This window comes from Podarcis filfolensis (genome assembly GCF_964270895.1).
Source record: "Podarcis filfolensis genome assembly, chromosome: 17".
NCBI classification, from domain to species: domain Eukaryota; kingdom Metazoa; phylum Chordata; class Lepidosauria; order Squamata; family Lacertidae; genus Podarcis; species Podarcis filfolensis.
Window position 1 is genome coordinate 18,720,543 of NC_139621.1, and position 13,217 is coordinate 18,733,759.

The following is a 13,217-nucleotide window of genomic DNA, read 5'->3' on the forward strand; positions in this document are numbered from 1 at the left end:
AACTACGCTTAGCCATGAATCTCACTGGGTAACTGTAGGCCACTCACTGTGTTAAGTTGTGGGTGAACATATCAGACGACACAGCGATTCTTCAAACAGCTCTTGTTTATTCACAGGCCAGAACAGAACTGAACTGAAGGGTTCAGCCAGCCTGCTTATATAGAGCTCCACTAGAACGCAACAGTAACCATTTTCTGTAACTATCCAATCACTGAACGTCACTTTCAATCCCTTATTTGCATATGTGGACCTGAATGAAAACTATCTACAGTATCCCCCTGCTGGCCCAGGGTGAGAACTTCAGTACATGACACCCTGTCTCTCAGTCTAACCTATCTCAGAGTTGCAGTGGGGATAAAAGGGGAAAGAGACATGTATTGTATTGTATTTATATTTTATTTTTATTTATAGATTCATATCCTACTTTTCAAGAAACCCCCGCTCCAAAGCAATTTAGAAGCCACATGTCAACATGCAACGGAGTAAAATTTAAGGTATATTATTTCCTTTAGCTCCTTGGGGGGAAAAGGTGGGACAGAAGTGAAATACAGAACAATAATATTACAAGAGACAAATACTGAATGCATGCAATATGTTTTCATTTTTTAATACTAATGCTAACTTTAGACAATTATGACGTTTGTTCTTGCCTGGCTGCTGATTTGGTATTTGTTGCTGATGTTTTCTGGGGAGACTGGCAGTGCTACACTCTCTTCTGCTGCAGAGAAAGTAGAGCCAAAACCTAAATAGGATTGAATGAAAGCAGCTGTAAAAATTCCACTGACAAGGTCCTCTGAGTCAAGGTTGTGACATAATCAATGATACAGCAATGGAAAAAGAATCAGCCTTGATTTGTGCAGATATAGATAGATCTATTCAATTGCAGGGTCAATTGAAGCATGCGAACCTGATAACCACGAATGTGTGCCTCAGCTAGACTCTGTTGTCTTTGAGCATGGAACTATTGGTTGTTTAGGGCCACACAAGATGTGACGGCTTCTTGCCACACATACAGCTAGATAATTCTATTTATGATCTCTGTCAGTTCTTCATTCCCAAGTCCATTCTGTCTTGTTTTTGTTTGCTTGAATATGTGGACTTAACAGAATTCTCACCCATCCTTACACTAGCTGCTCACTTCCACACAACACCTCTCCCCAAACACTTTTCTTGCAGGCTAACATCTTTCTGGGGGCAAGCTAAGGATGGAGAAAGGTTTCTGTTGTCACTTGCGTGCCTCTTTCCCTCAACCCATGTGTTTTCAGGGGGAAAAAACAACTTGTTAAACACTTGGATCGGCTGCTAACACATCTAGTTTGACCCAAACTCCCACTAACGTTTCAGTTTGAACATCTCAGCATCTTTGTTCTTAGAGAGCTAACAACAGTCTTCAGGTCTTGTTCCACTAGAGAGCTTTGGCAACGTCTAAGGAAGAAGCGACCATGTCAGAACTATGGGTCTTTTAACTGTCTTAATTCCCACTAGATTTCTCAGTAAACCTGACCCTAGTTCAGAGTTTCCCAAACTTGGGTCTCCAGCTCTTTTTGGACTACAGTTCCCATCATCCCTGACCACTGATTCAGCTAGCTAGGGAAGATGGGAGTTGTAGTTCAAAAAAGAGCTGGAGACCCAAGTTTTGAAAACCCTGCTCTAGTTCTATCCATTAAATCACTGAATTGAGTATCTTTCTTAAATATTTAGGCCCACTGCAGATGAATGTCAGCAAATGTATGGACCATGTTTGTAGCAGTGAGAATAGGAGGAACAAAAGGAACGCCAGCACACATGAAAGAAAACAGGCTGCAACTTTTGAGACCAGCTTATCAAACCAGAAACCCGATTGTTTGGCCTTCGGGATGGTGGGACAACTGAATTTGCTAGCGTCCAGCCTATGTGCTGGGTATAGTGGGAGGGTTTCACGCAAGAAGTCCCATCAGCAGAAGCCCTGCACAAGGTCTGATGGTTGCACAACAAGGTTTTCCTCCTTCTCCCCCCTGTGCACCACCTACAATTGGCCCAGGGTGTATGTATTAGGATAACACCCTAAACAGCATGCCAGGGGAAGAAGAGGAACTGTTCCATCTGTCAAGGTAGAAAGCTTGTTCTGATGGAACATTCCACATAGTGTGACATGGAGTTTCTTGCTATGAGAGGACAGCGAAGGCAGCAACAAGCTTTCCCTTGGATACAACCATTAGTAAAAGCATGGTGCTATGTAACTTTTTTTAAAAAAAAATATATTAGATTTTATATTTGAAACATCCAATTATCACATCATATAATAAAAATAAAGAAAAAGATAGTTTTCCCCTCCCCCCCCCACGACTTCCCTCAACTTCCTCTTCTGGTTTATTTTTAATGTCTTCTCCTGTATTCTTTGATATAGCTTATATTTTAATGTCTTAAACCTCTAACGTTATTATACTTTCTATATATTTTACAGCATCCTTGTAAATATATTAATTTTGTTGATTGTGTTTACTCAAAACCTGCTAGTGAGTTCACTTCTTTACAGTATTTCTGTCGGTATATCATAAATGGTTCCCAATCTCTCCTGAAGTCTCTATTGTCCTTGTCTCGTATTTTTTCAGTTAGTTTTGCCATTCTGGCGTATTCCATTAGTTTTTCTTGCCATTCTTCTTTTGTTGGTACTCTATCACTCTTCCATCTTTGGGCTAGCAGTATCCTAGCCGCAGTTGTAGCATACATAAAGAGTTTCTGTCTCTCTTCTGGCAAGTCTTGACCTAGAATGCCTAACAACTGCTATGTAACTTTAACCATTAACCCTACTGCCAATTTTTCATATTCTTCTGAGAAAATAACTTACTTGAACAGTCCGTTATAGACCTGGCGCCAATCACAGTAGTAGTCCCATAAAATGGGCAAGACAGGCAATAGGACTTTCCAGGGTCAGGTTGATAATAATCTCTGGGACAAGGGTGGCAGGGCATTAAACCAGAGCGAGAGAATTCTCCAGATGGACAAGGTACTGCAAAGTGCAAAACACAAACCTATTTCAACGACTACTATACAGTCATACCTCATGTTACGTTTGCTTCATGTTACGTTCTTTCAGGTTACGTCCCGCGGCGACCCAGAAGTACCGGAAAGGGTTACTTCCAGGTTTTGATGCTCGTGCATGTGCAGAAACGCAAAATGACGTCACGTGCATGCGCAGAAGCGCGAATCGCAACCCATGCATGCACAGATGCACCACTGTGGGTTGCGCTGTTTTCATGTTGTGAACGGGCCTCCAGAACGGATCCCGTTCTCAACCAGAGGTACCACTGTACTGTCTTCAAATAGGTTTTTATTTTTTGTTTTTACACAAAATACTGGAGACCTTTTTTCTCAAGATGGAAGAAAAGGGGGATATTGAGAATTCAAGGCCAGACTAGACATCTGACACCTTTTATTAACTTCTGCTGAGACCTAGGCTGCAAAAACAGGAGGCAGATCAGACTCCTAATTGGTTACCTGACTTGGGTGATGAGTCATGATTTGTGCAGGCCTGGAAGGCAGTAGCATATATGAAATGCTAAGTTTTCCCCAGCTGTGTTTTTTTTTAAAATGTAAAAAGTGAATAAAGACATCAGTGATGCACGGGAGTGATCTGTGATCGGTGTTAACTATTAGAAATCACTATGGAATATTTGTCAATGGAGGAAAATTGTCCCCAAAGAGATTATTTCTGTACCTCAAAGCCATGGGTTCAGTTCAACCTTGTCTTTTCCTTTCTTCATAAAGTTAAAGGATCGATAAGCAGAGTATAAAAGAAAGATACAACGCATGCTGCTACTCAAAAATATTCCAGTTATTCAGAGATCAGGAAAGTTGTACTGCATAGGGTTTAGCAACATGCTATTTCCCGGAATTTGAATTTCGCAAACCTCCACATGCTGATATATCCACAGCTCCTCTTTTGACTGTTGACATGCTTTCTGGGCAAGGAATGCAGTGCTTAGATCCAGTTACAGGCTGATATTTGCCAAGAGGACATGATTCGCAGATCTCAAGGCCATTTGGAGAATAGGTTCCCGGTTTGCACTCAGCTAATTAGGGAAGAACAATACACCAGAATTAAGCAATATCTAGCTTCAAATATGCATCAAGGACAACAGCCAATAACCCAAGGAGCCAAAGGCAGAATAACCTCTAAAACACAATGTAACCGGCCACTTACAAGCCCAAAGAATCTGCGCACCACAACTGCTTGCAAAATGCAATTAGCACGGAGCATCTGCCAAGAACACAAACTGCACTTATTGTGAGTGCTGAGCAGTTAGGCAAAATGTGAAGCCCACAGAAAAAAGAAGTCCATTTGGTGTTTGGTCTTTTCAGCCAAACACACCGATTACAGTATAATACCAGTCGCATTGGATCAACAGCTGAGGGAGAGACAAAAGCTTGAGAACTACTTGTGTTGAGGTTTTGAGTTGTAATTGTTTTAACCTGCTGTTCTGACCACTGGTTTCTTGTTTCGTGCCCGATCTACTGATTTTGTTGGTTTTATTGCCATTTTTAATTGAGTGATATTCAACTGTGGCTACCCGAAACGGACTTCCGCTGGTGCAAAAGGACTTCTCCCTCTCTTCCTCCTTTTGGCCTTGTGTGCCCCATCCCAGAGTGTTGGGGGAACCTTTCAGAAAGGTGCATGGTTGGAGAGGACGAGGAAGTCCTGCCGCACAAGTGAACTGCTACTCACATCATGCGGAATATCACTCAGGGTTGTGAACTGCCTTCGAGTCATTTGGTTGAAAGACAGTCCAGATTAAGAAATAGGTTTCTACCCAGCCAGAGGCTGAACTTTTAATATTAGCTTTGCAATTTCCCCTTCCTTTATTTTTCCACAAATCTAAAACAACAACAAAAAACCATAAACTAGACTTTTATTTTAAATATTTAGTTCTAGTCTCCACAACTGTTTAAAATAAATTCTAAATATTATTAAAATATTTAAAAAGCAATTTTTTGCAGTGTCTAAATGAAAAACTTACACCTTTAGTTGCTTTTTTAAAAAAGGTATTACATGATTGCTAACCTCTCACCTTTACATTCTGATATACTTCTGGCATGGAGATATTCAGTGTAGCTAGCAGAAGGGCAGTTCTTACATTCCAGTTGCCCTTCCTCATCTTGGTACGAACCAATCCAGCAGCTTTCACATGCATGGTGTTCCAGGGAGTAATAAGTCCCCAGAGGGCAGTTAACTGTGATTTAACCGGACAAAAGAAAAGTTATGCATGGACCTTTGTCTACGGTAGCTGTTGACCACAGCCCAGTTCTCACAAGCAACAGAAGGCAAGGCAAAACCCGTGTCTGAACTACACCAGCCAGACTGCGGGGGGGGGGGGGTTCACGTAGCTCAATGCTCCTCCGTTCAAACATTTCCTATCTGCAGAAAAGCCGTATGAATTTGGCTGAAGGATGAGTTAACTCATCCATTTCAGCTGATCTTTGAATGCGCCGCGATACAGATAATATAATGTTTGCAATCAGGCTTCTGGTTCCGGTCTGCCTTAATGGAGGCAGCTCCCACAACAGCAGGAGATCGTTGGCGGAGAAAAAAAAGGATGGTTGATAATAATAATATGGGCAGCTTTCAACAGAACATTAAAAACAGAATAAAACTTCAAACATTAAAAACTTCCCTAAACAGGGCTGCCTTCAGATGTCTTCTGAAAGTCGGATAGTTGTTTAGTTCCTTGACATCTGATGGGAGGGCATTCCACAAGGTGGGCGCCGCCACCGAGAAGGCCCTCTGCCTGGTTCCCTGCAACCTCACTTCTCGAAGTGAGGGAACCCCCAGAAGGACCTCAGAGCTGGACCTCAGTGTCCGGACTGAATGATGGGGGTGGAGACGCTCCTTCAGGTATTCTGGTCTGAGGCTGTTTAGGGCTTTAAAAGTCAGCACCAACACTTTGAATTGTGCTTGTGAATTATGATTGAGGATAATATGATTGAGGATAATAAGAAGCAGAGGTTCTCCTGTTAATTAGAGTTTAATTTGGACTAATATATGGGTGTGTGCTAGAAGAGATGAGATCATAAACTGTGGAATTGAAGCAGCTTCAAGGTCATTAAGGTTTGAACTTGAAAGAAGACTTCATTCGGTGTAATATAATGTTTGCAATCACACAAGCAGCACTGCTGTACAATGAAATGGTACATAGGGCATAGCACTGAAATATCCAGATATATCCAAATAATTAAGAAAAATTGCCTCTTTCACATTTTTTTCTTTTATAGCGGAAAGAGGGAATGGAATAGCGTTATTGAAAACTTTGCCACCTGTTAAGATTCTATCATGCTTTCTCAGTTCTCCTTCGAAAGCAATAACCTTTCTTTTATTTACTGCAACTAAGGACAAGAAAAAGACTTAAAGCTGAATTTTGCTTACCACACATCCGGCCTCTTAGGACAGAGCCTGGCCTGCAAAACAGGAAGGCCTTTTCAGCTTCTAGCGAGTTGGCGTCCGCTACGAGCAGTTCAGAAGAAAACTGAAAAGAATACATTGGATCCTTACTGAGAGTTCTTTTCAGCCTGTTTGTGATAGTCTCTAGCGTTTTTAGAAGGCGCTGTTGGTTCTCCGATTCCAGTGTATCATTTCGTTCATCAGGCAATGGTACACTAGCTGGGATTAGGGAAAAAACAAAAACAAACAAACCTCACACACGTACACAAAGGCATGAAAATGTTGACTCCCGCAACACCATAAGTCAGAGCAGAAGAGTATAAACAATAATAATAATAATAATGCAAATATGCAGATTGTTAGACACCGCTCCTGAATATCACGGCAAAAGGAAAAGCCACTCTTAAAACTCAGTCGAAAATCTCTTGTTTTTATACCAGGCACAGTATGAAATATTACACCCAATGAACAATATTTTATACAATAATGAAAAAAGAGGGTTTTCCTTACCAGTTATATTAAAAACCAACTTTATTTTGTGGTCTGATGTAGGCACATTCATTTTTTTGTGCCTTTTGACCCGGGAGTGTGCCACATTCACCGAACCAGATAGTGGGTTAGGTTTTTCTTCCTCAGGAACTGCCTCGAGGAAATCATCGTACGAATAATCTAGCCGATTTGCTCCACCCCAGCCACCGGGACCTGGCAGTCATTAGTATGAAGAGGAAATATCACAATGAGAATAGAGCAACAACTCCCAAGGATGCCAACACACACGGATGAAGCACTGCTAAATCGTTGAAAAAAGAAAATGAAAAGACCTCACTGCATGTAGAAATCTGACTTGACTTCAGAACATGTATACAGCAGAGGTAGGGAACCAGGCAGAGGGCCTTCTTGGTAGTGGCGCCCACCCTGTGGAACACCCTCCCATCAGATGCCAAGGAAATAAATAACCACAGTGGTACCTCAGTTTAAGAACAGCCCTGTTAATGAACTATTTGGTATGTGAACTCCGCAAAACCAGAAGTAGATGTTCCGGTTAGCAAACTTTACCTAGGTCTACAAACGGAAGCCAAATGGTGGAAGGGCATCGGTGGTGGGAGGCCTCATTAGGGAAAGTGCAGTTCAGTTTAAGAACCGACTTCCGGAACGGATTAAGTTTGTAAACCAAGGTACCACTGTATCTGAGTTTTAGAAGGCAGCCCTGTTTAGGGAAGTTTTTAATATTTGATGCTTTATTGTATTTTTTAATATTTTGTTGGGTGCCACCCAGAGTGGCTGGGAAAACCCAGCCTGGTGGGCGGAGTATAAATAAATAAATAATATTTATTATTATTATTGTTATTATAATTATTAGGCAATGCTTGCTGCACATTATACTGAAATGAATTCAACAGAACGCCATAACTGTTCTTTCAAAACAAGAAGGAAAATGGGAATTTGTAGTGAAGGAAAAGTTCTCTACTCTGAATCATATCTGCAAACATACCCCCCCCAAAACACACACACACACACACACTACCCCTCACTTTTCTTTGTCCAGGGCTCAAACATGTGGTTGCAATGATTTGATAGTTAGACCAAAATCAAGATTTGCTAGATGGATCAGTGCATCTTCAGGACTGCTGAATGTTCCCTTCTTATTTAGGCTATCAAGGAGGTTTAGAGCTAGTGAGCAGCAAAATAATTCACTTACCAATTGCAAAGCCATTTTCATAGTCATAATTATATTCCAAGCAATGTTTCTGTGGCAGATCCTCCAGTCTGCAGTCAATGTCATCAACATCATTGCAAAATGATGGAACCTATGAGCCAAGATTTAAGAGTAACAGTCAAAACACTGGGTAGGAAACTGCCTGATGATTTCTCCTCCCCCCCCGTGCCCCCCAAAATTGCCTCTGGGGGAATTGAGAGAACCCCCCAGAATAGCACATTCCATCTGGCAAACTGTAGTGCTTTACATGGACAGAACAACAGATAACAGTGCAATGTTAAAACCTACCTCTTAATTTAACATACTTCTTTAGATACAATGCTTTAACTTCCCAGCCATTACCCAATTTAAATATTATTTTCCAAATAAGAAATAACTGTTCCATCAGCAAGTTTCTTTCATAAATCGAAAGGTAGGAAACAGGCTTGGTTTAGGAATATAAACGCATCTTATTCAAACAGTAAAAACTATTGCAATTATTAGACAAGTACCTGTATCTGAGCTATAGAAAATTTACTCCTGAAATTAAATATTGTCGCTCTGCTGTGCATATTGTGTGCTCAACATTCTGAGGGCAAGCAATTCAATTCATGAAATGATAATAATTACTTTTTAAAAGATGGTGCATTACTAACCCACCATTTTACCAAGTGCGCTCTGAAAAGCGTCCCCAAAATTTTTAAGAAGGTTGCTGTCATCACATCGCGTTGCTTTGTACAGCATTTCAAAGGATTTGAAACCATGGTTTGCCAAGCGATTCACTGAAAAAAAGGGTGCGGGAAGATTCTTCGTTTATTTAAACAACTCATATACTGCTTCCAAGCAGTGTACAAAAGAGATTTTTTAAAAATGATAAGTCAGTTAAGATGATTATATTTATTTATACACCCACTCCCCCCCCAATGGTGGCTTACAGATAAAACCAAGAATTGCTAAAAGTGTGGGGGGGGGGGAGAGACATTAAAAAACAAATAAACATTAATAAAATTAAAACTATATGCACATATAAAACCTGTTTAAAACATACAAATAATTAAAATGTAAACAGCACAACACTAGCCCCTTCATTAAAGGTAAAGGTAAAGGGACCCCTGACTATTAGGTCCAGTTGTAACCGACTCTGGGGTTGCAGCGCTCATCTCGCTTTGCTGGCCGAGGGAGCCGACGTACAGCTTCCGGGTCATGTGGCCAGCATGACTAAGCCACTTCTGGCGAACCAGAGCAGTGCACGGAAACGACGTTTACCTTCCCGCTATTTATCTACTTGCACTTTGATGTGCTTTCGAACTGCTAGGTGGGCAGGAGCAGGGACCGAGCAACGGGAGCTCACCCCGTTGCAGGAATTCGAACCGCCAACCTTCCGATCGGCAAGTCCTAGGCTCAGTTAAAAGCCTGTTGGAACAATAACGTCTTCACCTGCCAATGGAAGGCAGTGGCGTAGCGTGGGTTGTCAGCACCCGGGGCAAGGCAAGTAATTTGCGCCCCCTAACCCGTGGATTTGCGCCCCCTAACCCGTGGATTTGCCCTAACCCCAGATGTTGCGCCCGGTGCGGCCGGCCCCCCCTGCACCTCCCACGCTACGCCACTGATGGAAGGTCAAAAAGGTGGGAGCCAGTCTAGTTTCTCCAGGGAGGGAGTTCCGGAGTCTGGAAGCAGCCACCACCAAGAAGGCCCTCTCCCATAACATGAGAAAAGTTTACTATAAATAAGTACTTATTTAATACTTAAAAAGCTTACATATAATAAAAAAGTCTTCACCACATGCCTGAAGTTAAACAGGGCAGTAGGGAACAACTGGGGTGTGTGTGTGTGAAAAGTATGTTAACCTTGTTTATACCAAATTTTGTTAGGTATTTTATGTCAAAATGGAAAATTTTCTGGTTCTGTTTCCATAACTACTGAAGAAACTAGTTAAAATGAATAACTTGTATCTGCCTACTATCAGCAACTATGTAAGAATTACAGTTGTACCTCGGATCTCGAACGCCTTGGCTCCTGAACAAATCAGCTCCCGAACGATTGAAACCCGTTTCCTGTTTTCGAACGATTTTCGGAAGCTGAACGTCTGGCGCGGCTTCCAATTGGCTGCAGGAACTTCCTGCAACCAATCAGAAGCCGCACTTTGGTTTCTGAATGCTTTAGAAGTCAAACGGACTTCCAGAATGGATTCCGTTTGACTTCCGAGGTACGATTGCATTCCAATCAAATATTTTGGCATGTTCACATGACACACTAAGCTAAACCATGACTTAGTCCAAACATGGTTGGCTCCTGAGGAGGAAATCATGGCCACTTTGTTCCTTCTTGGGCTGTTTAGGAGTAGCATCCATGGTTTGACTTAGCATGTCATCCAAATCTTGGGCAAGGCCTCTTCCTTACGGTTGTGAGCCAAGGTTAAGGAGAAGAGACTTTAACTACAATCCATGTCTGGATAGCATGCTAAGCCAAACCCTGACCAAAAAAGACTGGGAGGAGAAAAGCTGGTTATGGGGTCTCCACTGGGAGTCAGCATGTTCACACACTCATGATAAACCAAAATCTGGTTTACCATGACTTGCAAACTGTCTGCGATCCTAAGCATGCTTCCTGGGAGGAAGTAAGTGGCTAAATGTATTTGTTATAATAATAATAAAAAAACCAACATTCCAAATAACCGTGCTTTGAATTAGGAGTCATATTTTAGCAATTAAGAAGGAAAGTATTTTGCTGACATTTCAGTATTTGCTTAATAGCTAGACATCTAATCCAGTTCATCCCCTGTGTGTGTCACTGAAGAGGTTAGCAGGAAAGGGAAGATAAGAACTCTCCCAGGGGTCTGGAACAGCCCCTGAATCTCTGTTAAATAACACAGCACCATCTTTTTCGTTGTGGAAACAGAAATAATTCCAGCAATTCCTCAGCAGTTAGTACCTCAATCCTAGCTGCAGTTGCTTGTAGGTTTTATTAGAACCAGGACTTCAGAATGAAGCCTAGGTTTCTTTTAATATAATGCCCAGTTCCTGTATCACCTAGACAAAGAATGCACTAGGTGCTTGGAAATCAAAATACATAATAAACCTTACGAGAACAGTCAGGCCATTCTGTAGAATACGGAGGATTCCAGATACCATCTGTGTAGGCACAATAGTAATTTTCATTGGAACCTGATGTGAAGTCATATCCAGCCATGCAGCGTAATGTACAATTAACTCCTGTCTTATCTTCTGTGCATATAAAATCCCCGTTTACTGGGGTAAAGGGGATTTCACAAGGAGAGCCTGGGGAAGGGAAAAAAAGAGAAAACAATAGAGGAAGGCTCTCGTGCTTCCTCTTGGCATTAAAAAATGCAAATCACCTTTATTTTGGACATTGAGCCTGTGGTACACAAGGATGAGCAACCCAAAGTTCTGTACTTTGATTGCTCTGCGATCTTCCTCTCAGTTCCACTCCTCCTGAATTCTCCTCCTGGGAGAATTTATAAAATTAATTCTGGAACTGGAGCATGTGAAATTTCCCACAACCTAAGTGTTCATTTGCATCTTTCTCCTTTCCCCTGTATAGCACCCATGGGTGCATGTCCATTTCTAAACAAAGGAATCTTGATGCGACTGTGTGTATGATTGCAGCAAGAGTCTTTTTCTGCAGTGTTTTACCGATGTGCACAAGCACGCCTGCACATTGGCAAATCACCCCACACAAAAATGTTGACATAGCTGTACGTATGGTGGCATCAAGATCGTTATTTTGTTCATCGGATAGAGAAAACACAAATTAACCAAAGGAGCTTAAAGTTACGGCAGACTGCGCTCTGTATATAATCCAGAAATTAAAGCAACAACAACAGATTTAATGGAAACCGTGGAACTCTTCAGTACAAGAGAAATTCAGAGGAGGAGAATTTTTGGAAATACCCACTCTCTCTCTCTCTCTCTCTCTCTCTATATATATATATATATATATTAGTTTTTTAAAACATATCCTTTCCAACAATCATTTAACATAACTTCTTATCTTATACAATATTTTAGACTTCCGTCAATAACCTCTGATGATTTTCTGGTATTTATCACTTATTAGCATTTCTTAATTTCTCTATTATTCTTAATTATCCTTAACTAATAGTTCTCCTCATAGTATTTCTTGCAATATTTCAAATAGTCCTCCTTACAGAACTTATTGCAATCCTACTAGCGTAATCTGTTAATTACAATTACTTTTCAAATAATTCATATATTCAGTCCAATCTTCTAAGAATCTCTGATCCCGCAGGTTTCGAATCCTTCCTGTTAATTGATCTAATTCTGCACAGTCCATTAATTTCAGGAAATACCCATAAACTGTGCAAGCCATTTTAAATGTAAGCACCAACAAAACCTACCTCTGATGACTATGTGGAGCTCACAGGTCCTGTTATTTCCTGAGGAGTCACTGGCAGTATACTGAACCACTGTCTCTCCTTTGGGAAAAAGATCTCCAGATGAGTGACTTTTAGTTATTGTTAAGACCACACCTAGAAAAGCCAGAGGGAAAAGAAGAAGAAAAAGACATCATTCCATTATTTCTGCCTACAAACCGTAGTCCTACCAGCCTGAATCCAAAGCCATTGTTCAGGGCTTTTGTCAGGGAACTGACATCGGAGCCAGAGGTGGAGGCAAGGCTCCCAAGCGATGCTGGAGAAGGGCCCAGCAGGGAGAGAGGGAGCTCATCGGCTGGGGAAGGAAATCAGCGTAACACCAGGGATAAAGGGGGGCAGATGGGGGAATCGGCGAGGGGGCTCCAGGACTCGTCGCCGGAGACCAGCAGGGAGAGCACGGGTCCTCCGCTACCCACACCCACCCTGCGCAGAAGACTTCCGCGCAGGGAAAGTAGGCGTAGACTTGGCGTCAAAGAACTTCTTTGCTGGAAGAAGTTCAAGAAACGCCCACTGACGGATTCTGCTAGCGACTGAAACAGCCACGAAGTGAAGGGCTGTCCAGCCAGAAAAAGGTTTAACCAGGCAACCTAGCCAGGAGTGGCGGCAACTTACGCACGAGCAACCCCATATAACCATTACAGCTTTAAATGATTGAAGCCCGATGCCACCGGATTTTACTAAATCCCAATGAG

At 41.8% G+C, this 13,217-nt stretch overlaps 1 protein-coding gene across 2 annotated transcripts in view; it reads right to left on the reverse strand.

Annotated features, from left to right (window-relative positions):
- Positions 1-13,217, reverse strand: part of SVEP1 (sushi, von Willebrand factor type A, EGF and pentraxin domain containing 1) — a 135,649-nt gene that overhangs the window by 68,391 nt on the left and 54,041 nt on the right. For both annotated transcript variants that reach the window (XR_014542952.1, XM_083592578.1), the window contains exons 11-20: positions 12,490-12,621; positions 11,195-11,389; positions 8,772-8,893; positions 8,115-8,223; positions 6,926-7,117; positions 6,401-6,634; positions 5,049-5,210; positions 3,891-4,052; positions 2,828-2,989; positions 651-742 (exon numbers count right to left, since the gene is read on the reverse strand). Coding sequence is in view for 1 of the 2 variants with exons in the window: in XM_083592578.1 (XP_083448704.1) it covers positions 651-742; positions 2,828-2,989; positions 3,891-4,052; positions 5,049-5,210; positions 6,401-6,634; positions 6,926-7,117; positions 8,115-8,223; positions 8,772-8,893; positions 11,195-11,389; positions 12,490-12,621 (1,562 nt within the window). In the remaining variant the exon portion in view is untranslated. The remainder of the gene's footprint in view (positions 1-650; positions 743-2,827; positions 2,990-3,890; positions 4,053-5,048; positions 5,211-6,400; positions 6,635-6,925; positions 7,118-8,114; positions 8,224-8,771; positions 8,894-11,194; positions 11,390-12,489; positions 12,622-13,217) is intronic.